The 15,907-nt window shown below is 49.5% G+C and overlaps 3 protein-coding genes across 5 annotated transcripts; 1 reads left to right on the top strand and 2 right to left on the bottom strand.

Annotated features, from left to right (window-relative positions):
• The first annotated feature begins 2,586 nt into the window (after nucleotides 1-2,586).
• LOC134023787 (G-protein coupled receptor 35) lies at nucleotides 2,587-3,750 on the top strand. Its single transcript, XM_062466149.1, has 3 exons — nucleotides 2,587-2,727; nucleotides 2,854-3,093; nucleotides 3,205-3,750. The coding sequence occupies exons 1-3, from the start codon at nucleotides 2,587-2,589 to the stop codon at nucleotides 3,748-3,750; spliced, it is 927 nt and encodes a 308-aa protein (XP_062322133.1).
• A 553-nt stretch (nucleotides 3,751-4,303) lies between these two features.
• On the bottom strand, nucleotides 4,304-6,378 carry LOC134024095 (uncharacterized). 3 transcript variants are annotated; one of them, XM_062466522.1, is made up of 4 exons: nucleotides 6,189-6,378; nucleotides 5,942-6,087; nucleotides 5,500-5,639; nucleotides 4,304-5,366 (listed from the first exon to the last, which is right to left on the bottom strand). In XM_062466522.1, exons 1-4 carry the CDS (start codon nucleotides 6,209-6,211, stop codon nucleotides 4,695-4,697), a joined length of 981 nt encoding a protein of 326 aa, XP_062322506.1. In that variant the 5' UTR covers nucleotides 6,212-6,378; the 3' UTR covers nucleotides 4,304-4,694. The 3 variants fall into 3 exon arrangements, with proteins under 3 accessions (XP_062322506.1, XP_062322505.1, XP_062322507.1); XM_062466521.1 differs by having other exon boundaries at nucleotides 6,237-6,378; XM_062466523.1 differs by having other exon boundaries at nucleotides 6,283-6,350.
• Nucleotides 6,379-10,360: 3,982 nt separating this feature from the next.
• Nucleotides 10,361-15,755, bottom strand: atf4a (activating transcription factor 4a). The gene is made up of 4 exons (XM_062466520.1): nucleotides 15,585-15,755; nucleotides 13,782-13,979; nucleotides 13,160-13,453; nucleotides 10,361-12,346 (listed from the first exon to the last, which is right to left on the bottom strand). The coding sequence occupies exons 2-4, from the start codon at nucleotides 13,831-13,833 to the stop codon at nucleotides 11,334-11,336; spliced, it is 1,359 nt and encodes a 452-aa protein (XP_062322504.1). The 5' UTR covers nucleotides 13,834-13,979; nucleotides 15,585-15,755; the 3' UTR covers nucleotides 10,361-11,333.
• Nucleotides 15,756-15,907: the final 152 nt, after the last annotated feature.

Genomic DNA, 15,907 nt, shown 5'->3' with positions numbered 1-15,907 from the left:
GCTCTGAACAAATGTGTACGTCTGTTGGATTCCATAGACGACTGTCTACGACCAGCACAACATTTGCTATCTTTTGATCCAAAAATGAAGTATGTAGAGTGAAAATTGTGGCAATGCTGGCAAACTAGAAATATTTTTTCAACAAGATTTCAAGCTCCTCTTCACAGTCAGCACTCTGCTCTCACGTACACACCCATGTAAATCTCAGAAACGGTCTGAAAAACTCATGAAACATAATCAGTGATATTGAAAAAAGTTGAATAGATATCAAAAAGCTGATAAAAAATAGTTTAGGGTTTTGTCAACATTGTAAAGTTTAAATGGTGGCTGTAGCTGAAAGATTGAGGAAGAAGAAGGATTTGAAAGTTGAAGAAGTTGAAGAGGATTGAGAGGATTTGAAGAAAAAAAACTCAATTGGAAAACCATGTTAAAAATATTAGGAATATTGATTTATATCAATTCAAACATAAGAGGTAGAAAGCTGAAAAGTCATAGCACTTGTAGCCTGAAACTGCTGATTTTTTGATAGCTGAACGGTTTTAATAGCTGAAGATTTGAAGGAGCTGAAAGGTGTCAAGGAAGAAATAGAATATGAAGAAGTTGAATAAAGATTCGAAGAACAACTATGAACAAATAATTTTATAAATTTTATAATCCTTGCAAAAAGGGGGTAACGGTTACGATGGTGAACTCTGATTGGTCAGTTACTCCCCATCTGGGAGTCATCCTGAGATTCACGTATAGGTGTGAAGTGGTTGGCAACTTTGAGTTCAGTTATTTAAAATGTCCATGTATTGCTTATACTTCAAAATATAACAATACATGAATAAATGGTTTAGTTAAAATAATTTTGATATCAAGATTGACTGATTTATCATAACAGGAAAGGAAGTTACATTAAAACATCAAGTTACATCAACACAGCATTAAAGTGAAATAATCCTTCTAGTGTCCACAAACAGTATTGTCTTTGAGAGATGTTTGTAAATCCATTAAATGTCTGTTTTGGATAAATCCTTTGTTTAATCCAGAGTAGGGAGAGGTTGAGAAAGGTGGGCCATTTGGCTGGCTCTTCTCCCTCCCCCCTGGGAGAAGGAGACACCAGGTCTGGCATCAGCCCCTTTGAGGCTCATACAATGCAATCAGTCGTTCTGATGTCGTCAGTGCTGTGTCTTACTGAGGTGATCAGAAATGGCTGTGTTGGCGGTTTGACTCTCTACTACAGAAGCAGTCGTTGCTTGTGAAGTGAGCTGTAACACGTGTAAAGTGTGAATAAATGAAGACAACCTTTCCCAGCACACTGTTGAGAGTTTTACTGTCTTCAAGTGTGCAACACTTGGGAGTCAGATGGCTGAGCGGTTATGGAGTCGGGCTATTAATCAGAAGGTTGTTGGTTCGATTCCCGGCCATGCCAAATGACGTTGTGTCCTTGGGCAAGGCACTTCACCCTACTTGCCTCGGGGGGAATGTCCCTGTACTTACTGTAAGTCGCTCTGGATAAGAGCGTCTGCTAAATGACTAAATGTAAACACTTGCTCCATATTTCTCATGTTTGTTGTCAGTGCCGAGTGGCTCTGCCTTGCATCACCTGTTTGTCAGCTCTCCCTTACATCAGGGGAAGCCACACTTTAGTGGTGCGAGAGGGAGGTGAACTTGCCCTGCAGCCAAGATCTGAGATCAGTTACGTCGTTGTCTCATCCGTCTCTGACTATCAGCGATGTGAAGCCTAATCTGACCTGAGACCAGCGCCACCGGTGTAAGCCCCTCAAACCAATAGCGAAGGAGAGGTTACGAATAATTGAGAAAGCAACGACAACCAAGCTCAGGCCCTGCCTACCTAACAACCCCCTCTCCTCCTCCTCACCACCCACACCAACCGTCCAATCCCAGAACATCTCTCTCTGGCGTCACCCTCCTCTATTTGGCCACGCTGTCCAATCACATCCCTGCGGTGTGACCACCTCAAAGGGGGGCCGCCATCTCAGCAGACCGGTTCCTCCAATCAGATCGTCCGTCCTATGGCAGCTCGCTGCTGGTCCCAGGTGAGCGTCTATAAGTAGCGTGGGCCCCTGTGAGACGGCTGTGTGGAGAAGGGGACCGCTTTAGGAACGCACGCTCTCTCAGGAGGAAACACACACACCTTCTACGGGAACCAGAGAGACTGGCGGTGAGTGGACTGAGGAGAGAGGCAGTGTGTGGGGTACGACTCCCCTCAGGTAAGAGCCTTTAGGGTCCTTCTGATCTTCCTTCAGACACGCCTGTGGTGTCCAGGTCCAAGACGGGTTTCATGTTGGGTTGATATGGACGTAGTGTAGTCTTCCTGTGTTCGGATCGTGGGGTGTGAGGGGGTGTCTTTGTACCAAGAGCTTGTGAATAAGCAAGTGATGGTGTTTTGCGATTCATTTGTAACACTATTTTGTGAAACTATTGATTTCTGCCTCCCTCTCTTCTCTGTCTCTCTCTGAGTAGGTTCCGAATGTCGTGTGGTGTAGCTGGTGGCTAGCGGGGAGTGTTGACTACCCAGTAAAGTAAATAAAAACACATCTCTGTCTCTCCCTCTCTCTCCTCCTGAACCCATCTTCCAGGATGAGTTATTCCAACGTGACGGCGGTCGACCCGTCTCTGAACTCCACGACCCTGGATACTTCAGGAGTCCGACCCCTCTGGTACCAGCTGGACATATGTGAGCCCTCCCCGTACGCGTTTGTGTTCTACTACAGCGTCAAGGTGAGGCCCTCAGCCCGTCCGTCTGGACATCTGCCCACACTCAAGCTAATCTCATGTTTTGAATGCATTTTACAATCCGTCCATACATCCCTCCTCTAGTTTCTCCTCCTCCTTCCCCCTCCTCAGGTCATCAACCTGGTGATTGGAACGCCCTTGAACGTGATGGTCATGTGGCAGATCGCCCGTACCAAGAAGAGCGACTCGTCCACGTCGGACATCTTCATCATCAACCTGGCCATCCTGGACGCCTACTTCTGCCTCATGTCCCCCATCGACATGGTCAACCGGATGGTCCTGGCCAGCGACGGCGTGTGGTTCTTCCAGCGCTTCGCCTACGGGGTCAAGGATACCGCCCCTCTCTTCCTGGTGAGCAGGAACTCCAGGAGGGTAGAGGGGAGGGTAGAGGGAGGGACGGATGGTTGAACAGATGGATGCATGGATGAAAGACCACATGATGACATCATCCCCCCTCCCCAGGTGTGCATCTGCATGGACCGCTACGTCGCCGTGGTCCACCCCGTCCTCTTCACCGGCATCCGTGACAACAAGATCCGCGCTGCCGTCTCCGTGGTGGCGTGGTCCCTCATCCTGGCGTACGGCCTCACCAAGAGCATCCTGGGAGTGATGAGCGTCAACGAGATCTTCAGCGGCCTCATCCTCTTCAGCTTCGCCCTCATGATCTTCTGCAACATCTCCGTCGTCTGGGCGCTGAGGCGCTCCGTGGCGGGCAAGGAGGTCATGCACCCCGTGAAGAAGAAAGCCCTGAAGATGGTGCTGACCCTCCTGAGCATCATCATCTTCAACTACCTCCCTCCCGTGGCCCTCATCCCCTTCTACTCCTACTTCACCGTGGCCCAGTTCCGCTGCCAGGTAGCCACTAGCGTGTTTTCCATCATGGACCTGAGCAGCAGCATCGAGCCCCTGCTCTACGTGACCAAGATTGACCGGCCGGCCTGGATGGGGGAGGGGGCATGTTGCGGGCTGTTTGCCCCCGTCAAGAAGCCCCAGGAGGTGAAGGTGTGATGGGGGGGTGGGGGGTTGGGTGGAGGTGGAGGGGAAAGAGATGGGATGACTGAGGTAAGGAGGGGGTGGAGAGAGAAAGTAAGAGAGAGAAAGTAAGAGAGAGAAAGTAAAATAGAGAGAGAGAAAGTAAGAGAGAGAGAAAGTAAAAGAGAGACTGGTTGTGCGAACACATTGTTCGCAGTCGTCCCATCTCTCTGCAGCATATTAGCTAATGCATGGGGAAACGTTTTTAATATAGCCACACTAAATAACCACTTAACTTCTCATTAAGGACACCTCTTAATTAAACCCCAGAGGGACCAATCAGAGGCTGGCTAGAGCCTCGTTAGGAGCCAATTAAGGGCAGCACGGAACCTCGTTAAGGAGAGAACAGATGAGCTCAATTCAATGCTGTTGATAATAACACGGTTGAACTAGTATAGAAAACCACTATAACCAGGATGACGGTGATGTTTAGGTAGCAAGTTATGACTCAGGAGGAGTCTACATTAAGGCATATAATAGTAGATTAATGGCAGCCTTTCTTGGAAACAGTGGAGTAACTACAGAGCGATTTGGATCTGTAATTGTTTTTGTTTATTTTTCAATGTTCTGTCCATCTTGATTGGAGACAACCAACACAGTACAGTTCAGTGGTGTTAGTCTGGTAAAGCTATTATATATTGTGTACGTAATTGTGTACGTAATTGTGTATTAATGTATCATAATGCATAATGATTGTCTTTGTATGTGCATTGTGATAATAAAAATAAAATACCAAATCAGCTGAGATTTTATAGAAGTAGTGAATTACAAAAAACATCAAATTATTTAATAAATTGAACTTGAAAAAAATATAAACGTGTCCATATACTGTATATCGGGTGAGGAACTTGTCTTAATTGGAATAATTTCGGCGCTTCCAGAAGCTTCAGTCCACGCTTCCGGAATATCCGGAATATCTCTCAAGCCTGCGTGATTCTAACCTGTAGCTCCTTCAGGCTCTCCGAGCTGGCCTCAGGCCCATCCTCAGAGCTCACGTACCCAGGATAGACGGGGTAGAACCGGGGTGGAGGCAGGCTGGCGATGGGGCCCGCCTCTTCTCCTGCTGGAGGTGCTATCAGCGGGATCAACTTGGCGTGGGCATAGTCAATCTCAAACCCCTCGAAGATCAGCCCCACCCCCCACGCCCCCAACCCCTCCTCCAGGAGCAGAGACACCTTCCGGGTTGCCAGAACGAGCTCCGTGTAATCCCCCTCTTCGAGTCGGAGTATGTCGGAGGTCAGAGGTCGGCGGGGGACGATCACGGTGAGCCCGGGGGAGTTGGGGAAGGGCGTGAGGAACGCCACGTGGCCCCGGTCCTCCCACACCCTCCACTGCTGCTCCTCGCCACGCACGATCCTGGAGAAGAGGCCGGCGTGCCGAGGGTCTTCCCCCAGGAAGGTGAGGTCCGGCGGGGCGTCGGGGGCCGGGAGCCTGGCTCGGATCTGAGCCTGGAGCTCCAGGAGGTGGGCGGGGGGCCGGAGGGGACCGCCCAGGGAGGTGATGTAGCCGGGGTCGTGAGGGGAGAAGCGCTCCTCCTCCGCCAGGTGGGGGCGCCACTCGGACCCCAGGCCGTGCAGGGGGAGGAGACGGATCTGGTGGGGGGGGTAGAAGGGACGTGTCTCAATAGTGTACCACTGTTTCCTTTCCCCTGGCTATGTGATGTGTTGAGAGCACAGTCTAAAGACTTTCCAAATGTGCTATTTTCGCCCAGCCCGGTCTCTGTACCTGAGCAGGTGAGTCTCTGTGGGGCTTGGAGACCAGGGCACACCTCCGGACGCCCAGCCTGTCACCCAGGAGCCTCCCCAGGGACCGAGCCCCCAGCATCAGGCTCAGGTACTCCCTCTCCGCCAGGTGGAAGATACTTCCTTGAGAGAGGGAGGAGAAGAGGAGAGGGGGAAGTGTTGGAGGGGAGACGACAGCGAGGGTTTCAGGTAAGGAGGGAGAGAGAGAGAGAGAGAGAGAGAGAGAGAGAGAGAGAGAGAGAGAGAGAGAGAGAGAGAGAGAGAGAGAGAGAGAGAGAGAGAGAGAGAGAGAGGGAGGGAGGGCGTGGGGTGGAATGTTGGGACGGAGAAAATAGATACAAGTAGATCAATTATTTGATGATTTACTTCTTTCTATCTTTTTTGTTTACTTTACATCCTCTGGATAGTACAGTAACAGTATCCACCTCTCCCTGGGCCTCCAGCCTCATCTCCCCCAGGAAGAGGCTTCCTCTCCAGGGTAACTGTGCCAGGAGTCCAGGGGGAGGGGTGGAGGTACGCCACCAGCTCCTCAGTCTCCCAGATGACGTGATGAGGAAGTGACGAGGACATTCTGAAACGGGTTATTAGACGCATTGCCATCAATGCTCCCTCTTGCTTTGATTATACTTTCCATCATAACACACTAGTATGCTAGTTCCTACCCGAACCTACCTTATTAAAATTCTTGCAAACATAAAACAAAAAATGGCTCAAACAGACCTGTTGTCAGCTTCGGTTGGCTCTTTGTTGACGGTAAAATACGTACAAACTGCTACGAAGGCGATGATAAACGTGTATATACTATAACGCATGCCAGTCTCGTGTTTAGATTTTGAGCCGGACTGACTCGGAAGTAACATGAAGTTGTATGGTGACGTAGCTTGAACGTTCGTCAAGGTGTACTTCCCCTAAAGGCCACCAGGTGGCGATCCAGCTCAAGTTTTAAATACAGACACTGAATTTATGGCCTGAGGACAAACGCGTTTACAGCAGGATTACGTTACGAATGTGTGCTTTATGAAGGTGTGAGTTTGCGCTCAAGCCAAAAACAATAAAAAAACAATCAAATAAAACAGACAAAAAAAACACAGAGGTTCGTTAAATTGCATAGTATTAGTGTGAAGGGAGGTAATAGTGGCCTCTGGAAGGGAGATTCTGTTGGGTGGGTGGGTGTTAGTGTGGGTGTCGTCGCAGTGCAGAATTGATTCGTGTTTCAGACATGAAAACAGTCTACTGCTCTTCCTCTTTCCAATAAACGTCTAAACACACTGCCATGCACACACTACACACTGCCATGCACACACTACACACTGCCATGCACACACTACACACTGCCATGCACACACTACACACTGCCATGCACACACACACACTGTGGTTTGTCTTCCTCCTCACACTTCATCACCCCCAGACATCCTTTACTGGGCTTAATTTGTTTCACCCACTGTGTTATAAACCGTTGGAAATGTGTTCCCGGGTAGCAACTCTGATTTGAATGAAAGGGACCTCGTGAGTCCGGCTGTGACCTGATTAACGGGCCAGAGACCTGGGAAGAACTGAGCTCACAAGCTAACAGGGATTAGGAGCTATTTATACTTCCTGGAAATAGGACATGACTGGGTGTTACCTATCTCTCTCTCGCCTCTCCCTCTCTTTCTCTCTTTCTTTCTTTCTTTCTTTCTTTCTCTCTCTCTCTCTCTCTCTCTCTCTCTCTCTCTCTCTCTCTCTCTCTCTCTCTCTCTCTCTCTCTCTCTCTCTCTCTCTCTCTCTCTCTGTCTCTATATCTTTCTCTTTCTCTCTATTTCTCTCTCTATTTCTCTCTCTCTCCCTCTCTCTTTCCTTCTTGTCTTTCACCCACCCCTCTCTGCTGCCCTTCACTCTAGATAACTGTACCCCGACTGTACACCCACACACAGAATCATCTTACAGTCACTCCAATTGAGCTAGGTAAATCCCTGTCTCTAAGATTACCAGTGCCCCTCGTGTCTCCATAGTAACTGATCTCAGATAGACCGGTCATTTCTGGCATTTGGTGCCATTTGAGTCCCCATGACAACAGTACGGTGTGTTTGTGTAAAAATTGGCTAATAATTCCTTGTTTGAAACCTTATCTTGCATGGGTAACCCCCTCTTACCATAGAACACAATGACTCATTTCAGCACATGCCCAACATACACATACACACACACACACACACACACAGTGTGGCAGCACGCCATAGACCTTCAGTACTTTGCTGATAGTGGAGACTTGGGTGGGTTCGTAGCTATATCTCTCTCTCCCATGGTGACACCCAGGGGCGATTCTAGGATCAGACCTTCAGGTGGGCTCAGCCCCCAATGAGAATGTGTCATGGATACAGTGCCTTGCAAAAGTGTTAAACCCCCCTGCTAATACATAACTAATTTCACTGGATAACAACTAATACATGTATTTATTATTATGCAAAATATTGAATGAAAAAACTAAGATAGTCCCTTTCTTCATGAACTATCAGCATCGAATGAAACTATAATGATGTGTCAACAATAAATAAACATTGTTTTAACACGTTAGAGCACTAAAACTTAAGATAATAATAATAATTCTATTTAATTTTTTAGGGGTGCTGAGATTAAATTTAGGTATGCTTGAGCAAAAAAAAAACTCTAAAAAGAGTCTAAAATCGCCACTGGTGACACCTCAATATTCTGTCTCTGACTCTCACTCTCCCTTTCTCACTTCAAATTCAATGTTTTATTGGCACAAACTAGAAAATACTTAGGCAAAGCTAACGTGGTGACAGTGAAATACAAATGTAAAAGTGACTAAGACTTTACTGTATTCACTACATCTTTGTTTTCATCTCCCACTCTTCCAGCCCTCCAAAACATTCTAGAACTCTAAACTCTTCTAGAACTCTAAACTCCTAGAACTCTAGAAGTTGGTGGGAAAGCAGAGGTTCTTATCGACTGCTGGTGCTTGGCTGTTGAAGGAGTCTTTATCTGCAGCAGCTCACTCCCTCCCTGCTCTCACAGTCCCACCGATATTCTCCCTCTTTCCCTGTCTCTCTATCTCTCTCCTTCCCTCCCACTCGCTTTCTTCCTTTATTCTACTCTCTCTCTCTCTCTCTCTCTCTCTCTCTCTCTCTCTCTCTCTCTCTCTCTCTCTCTCTCTCTCTCTCTCTCTCTCTCTCTCTCTCTCTCTCTCTCTCTCTCTCTCTCTCTCCTTCCCTCTCTCTGGCCTTGGGGGTTTAGCAGTGCCACACAAAGGCATGGATGGCCTTTACTTCTGTGGGAGGCGTGTGACTGTGTGTGTGTGACTGTGTGTGTGTGACTGTGTGTGTGTGTATGTGTGTGACACCCATGTGAACAGTGTATTACTGTCTGTGCTAAATTTACACAGCTGCCCTGCCAGCTCTCTCCTTATTGAACTATCTCGGTCTCCCTCACTTTCTCACACTCTCACACACACACACACACACACACACACACACACACACACACACACACACACACACACACACACACACACACACACACACACACACACACACACACAAATGTACACAACTGCACAAATATTTAACCCACTTAACTCTCTACATACCAGCCACTACCTTACACGTGACAGACCCAGTTGGGTTCGCGATTTAACCCAGATCATTACTTCTACCTCTCCTTTCCACCTCCCTCCCTCCCTCCTATACCCCTGCTGAGACACACACTGTGTGTGTGTGTTTGTGAGAGTGTGTGTGAGTGTGTGTATTTGTGTGTGTGAGTGTGCGTGTTTGTGTCTGGTTTCTGATAAAACACAAGGACACAGAACCCCTGGAGATGTTTTCACAGATGCTCCTCTTTCATTTCCCCTTTCTCACTACACCTCTTACAGTCGTCTCTCTTCATCTCATTTCCTCTGCCTACTCACCCTTCCCTTGTTCTTCATTGTCTCCCTCCCTCCCCGCTCTCCCTCCCTCCGTCCCTCCCTCCCTCCCTCCCCGCTCTCCCTCCGTCCCTCCCTTCCCGCTCTCCCTCCATCCCTCCCTCCTCCCTTCCCTCCCTCCGTCTCTCTCCCCCGGGGCATGGGAGTTGCTCAATCCCAGGCTGGCGTCAGTTGGCGCCTGACCAGACCAAACCGGTTTCAGGGGTTGGGTTGACCTTACAGGTGTGAGAAAAGAATGAGGACACAAGCGCTCACACACACACACTCAGCTTACCATCTCATCACAGGTGCTGAGTCACGGTTGGCTCTATCTTCCCCACGGTTTACTACACGTCCGCCATTTTGCTCTGCAAAAACAAGTCAGTCTCATGATACAAGGTGGCTGCGTTGACTGTACAAAGGCAGGAGACCAGAGCACAACTGCCTGACTGTAAGGAAACAAGAGGCTAGAGCAGCAAAGATGGCGAATATTTTCTTTATATTAGGGAGCATTAGTGGATATTTGCATGTGCAAAACGGTAGCAGCTACAACCCTGATTGGTGGAGGCCGTCTGTGTATGCAAATACAGGATAGGTCCCTGCTTGTGGCTTTCAGTCGGCTCATATTGACATATTTGCAGCTTGTGCATGCCGCGCTGTCACAGGTGTCCAGCTTTAGATACTTCCACATAGGCGCCGTTGTAAACCTTTCCTTATTGCCAACTACAAAAAGAAGAGTTTGAACTGTGCACTTCGGAGTCTTCAATAAGGTCCATTTGTAAACCGCTTTGGATTTCTCCTTAATTAATTAAATGTAAATATAGTGTATAATTGAGTCGTAAGTATTTTTGTTTGCATGAAAACTGTTCTTCAATAAACATTCTTAGTATAAATCGATGGGCAGTCATTATATTTCACAACCAAAAACAAAGCAAAACCACAGTTGAGCGTTGATAGAGAGTCTTTATTAGAAAAACCATAGCAAAGCATCTGGCACATTTGTACAAGCCCAACAAGTACTCTACACAAAGCAAACTACTCGTAGCTGACAGATCTGAGGGCAGTAATAAAAATAAATAAAAAAAACCTTTTTATTTATTTATTGATTTACCTCCTCGGCATTAAATAGTCATAAAAACAAGGTGGTACTGGGAAGGGAAGAAGCTATGTACAAACCAAACCACCTGACGGCGGAGGCCAGTGTAACATAAGTTAATGATTTAATTAAATAGGGCGGAGAGAGAGAGCAAGAGAGAGAGAGCAAGAGAGAGAGAAGTGGCGAGGCCCCTTTCTGGACTAAGAGTTTCTCAGAGGACAGGTGTGAGAGAGAGAGAGAGAGAGAGGGGGAGAGAGAGAGAGGGGGGAGGCATGGGGTTAGAGGACAGGTTAAGGGGGTAGAGGGAGGGAGGGGGGGTAGAGGGGAGTTGTGTCTGGTCTTGTCATGTTTGACGATGATGAGAATGTCTGTTAACAGGTAGCAAGGAGGTCACACTCCTAACAGAGGTGTCCACCCTAACGTTAGCTGGACAACATGTCTACACTAGACAGAGCACCACTACACACTCTGCCCGTGTGTGTGTGTGCCGAACTACAGGGACAAGGAAGACACACACTTCCTCCATCCACAGCCTCCAAGTCCTGATCGCCTCGACTCCCCCAAAAAATCATCAACTTCTCCATCATCTTTCTTCACATTCAGTCGTCCTGTAAGTTCTGCCGATCCCGTCGCTCCCGCCCGCGGCCCAACACCCACCCACCAGCGTACCGCTTCACAGACCCCCCCCCCCCCCACTCCTACAACGCCACCCCTGCCTGAAGCATGCTACCGTTCTCAGCAGAGCCACCGCCCCCCCACACGTCCCTTGGCTGGCATGGACACGGGGGGGAGGGGGGGACCCCGTGTTTCCTCCACCCGTCTACGGCTCCGCGGGGGGCTTGGGGGCGGCCCGCCGGGTCTTGGCCGACCGGACCTCCTCCATCAGGTCCTTGAGGTACTGGATCTCCCGGCTGATGGACTCGGCCTTCTCGGCCAGCTCGCGGTTCCTGCTCTCCAGCCCGCAGAGCTCCGTGTTCAGCACGTCCTGCTCCACCCTCTTCTTCTGACGGTAGCGTGTGGCCGCCGTCTTGTTCTGCTCCATCTTCTTCAGCTTCTTCTCCACCACCTTGGGCGGCCCCCCACCGCCGCCCGACGATTTGACCTTGGGGGAGACGGAGGAGGGGGAGGGTTTGGAGTAGGGCTTGGTGCGGCAGGAGCCACCGGCGGAGGAGGAGGGGGGCGGAGGAGGAGAGGAGGAGCGGCGAGCGGGAGAGCCGGAGACGGAGGAGTCGATGCCGGAGTCGCTTTCGGAGTCGCTGGAGGGAGAGGAGGAGGAGGGGGGTGGGGAGGTGTGGAGGAGGACGGGCTCATCCTTGGGGGTGAGGACCACCATGAAGGTGGCGGAGGGGGAGAGGGAGAGGAGGATGGGGGTGGCGACGGTCTGGAGGCCGGCCTCTGGGATGATGGTGGTGGTGATCTTGTCCACTTCCAGGACGTCCACTTCAGATCCCAGCTCCAGGGTGAAGGCAGGAGAGAGGGGAGCGGGAGAGAGGGCGGGAGAGAGGGGAGCTGGAGAGCGAGGCTCAGACTTCCACTCCTCCACCTCGAGCACCGGCTCCTCCTCACCCTCCATCTCCATCTCCTCTTCTGGGAGCGGGAGATCCAGGGGGACGGGGGGGAGGTGGGCCAGCGGCAGGCCCAGGTCGAGCACCCCGGGCTGGGCCGGGAGGGCGGCGAAGGGCTCCAGGTCCAAGTGGCTCTCCAGGGAGGCCAGCAGCTCCTCGGGGGAGCTGGGAGGGTTGCCCGGGGAACAGGAGCCCATCAGGGACTCCAGGTCGAAGTCGCTCAGGTCGATCTTCTCCGTCATCCAGTCCATGCCGGAGAACGCATCCTCTGGTGGAGGGGAAGGGAGGGATCAATCAAATGTTATTCCTACAGCCCTTCTTTTTTTCTTTTACAAGCAATGTCACAGAGGGCTTTATGTACTTCCATAGAACTGCCCCTCAACCAACCCTAACCCTCAAGGAAGACGGGGAAAAACTCCCAGTGAGACTCACTGAGAGAAAAGGATCGCTGACTGTGATCATCTACATTAATGATAAATGTGAACTGCTTCCTGAAGCATCGCCGAACAACAAGAGAGACATCTGAGACATAGGTCACTCATCCGGCACATCCACCTGCTAAACCAGCTCCGGGAAAGTCTCGCATATTCTCAAGTCTCACCACACACACACACGCTAATCACCACTGACAGATTAAAAGGTTAATGATAAACTAGACAGTTGGTTGTAGAGTGTTTTACGACCCCCCCCTCCCCCTCCCCCAGGAAATACTACACCAGGCAGTCACAACACTTAACCTCTCGTGATAAAGGATCTGGGTCACAAGTACCAACAAAACACCTCCACCCATCCCCGTCAACTCTTCAAGGACAGATCTAGACCCCACTGACTGCTCCACTTGGTCATACAACACCCCGCATAACCTACCTACTTCCTACAAGGGCGACGACTCAAATAATGACACGCCTAGAAACGATGACAATGGTGTCCCTGTCTGCGTAATAAAAACTCTTCGACGACCATATCTGAACGATGGTGACGATGACGCAACTGCAGATTAAACGCCTCCGTGTCGATAGACCTCAGTGATAACGACGGTAGTGTATCTCTGGGTGTGGTGTGTGCGAGGGGAGAGTCTCACCTTTGCCACCGTCGAGTCCCACGTGGGCGTCGAGCAGATCGCCCTCGCCCAGCCAGGGGAGAGAGAGGACGTCCGCCCCGGCCTTGCTTTCCAGGAGCGAGGGGTGGAAGGGAGGAGGAGGGGAGGGAGGAGGGGTGGAGGAGGAGAAGGGGGAGGAGGCGTAGGAGGAGAAAGAGAGGGGGGGCGAAGGCGGTGCCCTTCCCTGGGAAGAGAGGGATGAGGAGGGAGAGAGAGCTTCCTCTTCATCTTGGTCCAGAAGGGGCCCCATGGGGTCAGCCGTCAGAAACGAGGGGCCTGGGAGGGAGGGAGCACATGTTAACATCCACTACCTCACACACAACAAAACACCTTCACCAAGATAACTAACTACACAACAAGACCCAGTATCTCTAGGCAGGTACTGCCGAGATCAGGACTGTAGCAGCCCACCAGTCCTTAGTAAAACAACCTACCCCAACACCACAAACTCCACCCTGGGAACCCCCGCTTCAAATACACCACCCTCACCTCCTCCCTGGAACCCCCCGCTTCAAATACACCACCCTCACCTCCTCCCAATCTCAAACCTTCATGTCCACCACCATCCCTCCACCCTCCAAAGTCCCAATCAACCCCCCCTCACCTAAGAGAAGACCCCCCACGTCCTCCAGTGCCAGCTGACTGCTCAGAGACATGGCTGCTGCTGCTTTTCAGGTGTTCCCGTACGAGGCTGTCAGGAGACAGGAAGTCAGGGGTCCACGATAACGACGGTAGTATAGAGTTCAGATAGTCTGTCCTGCTGTCCACTACAGCAAAGCTGAGGGGGGATGCTGAGAGAGACCTGGGAGGAGAGGGGGGAGGAGAGAGGGGGGAGGAGAGAGGGGGGAGGAGAGAGGGGGGAGGACGGTAGAGAAGAGAGGGGGAGAAGGGAATACAGGAGGTGTGATGGTTAAAAACCATAACAATAAAAAAAAAGGGGTAACTTTATTAACAGTGGTTACATTCACATCAGTGATGTAACAGAGACATGTTATTGTGTAAGGTTTATATATATATGTTATTGTGTAAGGTATACATATACATTATATATTAATGTATACATAGGCTTTTTTTGTTTGTGTGTGTGGAGGATGTGTCCCCCAGAGATAATAACACTTCATTGTATTTTTAATACACATGAAAATGCTTTTATTTCCTTGAAAGTTTAACCTGAAACTGATCTCCCATTTTAGAATGTGTTTCCTTCAGTGACTCACGTCTTACTAGTAACACCACAATCCTTTTAATCATGACTAAAACCAGATTGGTGTGCCATAAGGAAGTGTGGTGATCGAGAAACTACATTTGGTTGGTGCCACATGAACAGACAACAATCCGATAAACTGGTTTCACAAGATCTGTATCAACAACGGAAACCCATCTTCTATGTTGGAAACGCGCCCTTTCCGTTTGATGTCTTCTTTGCACGAAATGACTAATTTCCTGAGTCTGACTACTCCGTGACACTATTTAGCAACACAGCGAGGACAGTGTGTTTGCGTGCGCGCGTGTGGCAGTGCGAGCGCGTGCGCTATTCTTGTCTAGACCTGTCAATGGAAAGTCTGTGACGGGCAAGACTCCGCCCACCGCGGGGGCATAACATTTCCTAATTTGGTCATAGTTGGCCGGTAACCCCGCCTCTTCCCCGAAGCGGGGGGGGGGGATAACAGCCATTTTCACAACACTACCATCTGTCGTGAAAGTGGAGCGGGCAGGGAAAGCCAAGTGTGCGCCATTTTGAAAGTGCCACGTTGTCTTGTATCAATTCATACATGGTACAATAACTTACTTAACATTAGTTAATATAACGCCGGACAATATCACAAAATGCGCTGGCAGGCTAGCCATAACGTTACATTCTAGCCGAAAATGATTCATTCATCAGCAAATCAGACGTATTTGGTTAACTTGGCCAAATGCGCACTTCATTGAATAGGGCTGATCAGCTGAATAGGAAATGCTGGCTGACTATTTTCAGGAGGAAATTGCTGACCTCGCTTCACACCATGGTCATTGGACAGATGACAAGCTTGACTGAGCCGGTAGTAACGTTATTTGTAACACTATTTGTAACTACCACATTATTTGCAACGATCTGTTTGCTGACATTGCCGGCTTAGCTTAACTGTTGAATGTTTTGGCAAATCGCCTGAACTTAGTTGACAGCAAAGGTAAAAATAACAAGACAACAAAAATAAAACAACAAATCAGTAGCGTTAGTGCATAGTAGCAGATATTTGGATAACGTATAATCGATAAGGCATTGTCGACCCGTGTTGACAAATCCAGATAGTAGTGTTGTTGCTAGGGGTGGGGGCAGGGTCCCAGCCACGCCTGTCGGCCACCATATGGAGTTGAAAACCACAGATAACGAACTATAAGAAAAACATTTATAGTTTCTACTTACGCCATTTTGCCTTAAACAACAAGTGCACTTGACCGTTGCACTGCCTGGTTGTTGCCGCTGCTAAGGAAGCCGCTGCACGCCTTTAAACAGCCATTTTACGCGGGAGAGCTCACAGCTCGGAATGATAATGAGTTTTGTTTGTTGAAGAAGTGCGAAAATGATCCGAAAAAGTCACCTCTGTTTATATACGGTTGCATCACACCCATGCGCATCCCTCCGCTCAAATAATTTCCCTTGGATCACTCCGCCGCCTACGTAGCTTGTGATTGGCTGAGAAAATGTTCTTCTACTTGAAGTAGATCCTTAAACCACAATGTCCTTAC

The sequence above is a fragment of the Osmerus eperlanus genome, chromosome 7 (genome assembly GCF_963692335.1).
Source record: "Osmerus eperlanus chromosome 7, fOsmEpe2.1, whole genome shotgun sequence".
NCBI lineage: Eukaryota > Metazoa > Chordata > Actinopteri > Osmeriformes > Osmeridae > Osmerus > Osmerus eperlanus.
The sequence above is the reverse complement of the archived record's forward strand: the minus strand, read 5'-3'. Positions and strand labels throughout refer to the sequence as shown.

Excerpts from the sequence above, each read along its gene's own strand:
- LOC134023787 (XM_062466149.1), top strand. The coding sequence starts at position 2,587 with ATGAGTTATTCCAACGTGACGGCGGTCGACCCGTCTCTGAACTCCACG. Across the intron at positions 2,728-2,853 it reads TGTTCTACTACAGCGTCAAG|GTCATCAACCTGGTGATTGG; the intron begins GTGAGGCCCTCA and ends CCCCCTCCTCAG. Across the intron at positions 3,094-3,204 it reads ATACCGCCCCTCTCTTCCTG|GTGTGCATCTGCATGGACCG; the intron begins GTGAGCAGGAAC and ends CCCCCTCCCCAG.
- LOC134024095 (XM_062466521.1), bottom strand. The coding sequence starts at position 6,376 with ATGTTACTTCCGAGTCAGTCCGGCTCAAAATCTAAACACGAGACTGGC. Across the intron at positions 5,640-5,941 it reads GGCTGGAGGCCCAGGGAGAG|GAAGTATCTTCCACCTGGCG; the intron begins GTGGATACTGTT and ends CCCTCTCTCAAG. Across the intron at positions 5,367-5,499 it reads ACAGAGACTCACCTGCTCAG|ATCCGTCTCCTCCCCCTGCA; the intron begins GTACAGAGACCG and ends CCCCCCCACCAG.
- atf4a (XM_062466520.1), bottom strand. The coding sequence starts at position 13,833 with ATGTCTCTGAGCAGTCAGCTGGCACTGGAGGACGTGGGGGGTCTTCTC. Across the intron at positions 13,454-13,781 it reads CGTGGGGGGTCTTCTCTTAG|GCCCCTCGTTTCTGACGGCT; the intron begins GTGAGGGGGGGT and ends CCTCCCTCCCAG. Across the intron at positions 12,347-13,159 it reads GGGACTCGACGGTGGCAAAG|AGGATGCGTTCTCCGGCATG; the intron begins GTGAGACTCTCC and ends CCCCTCCACCAG.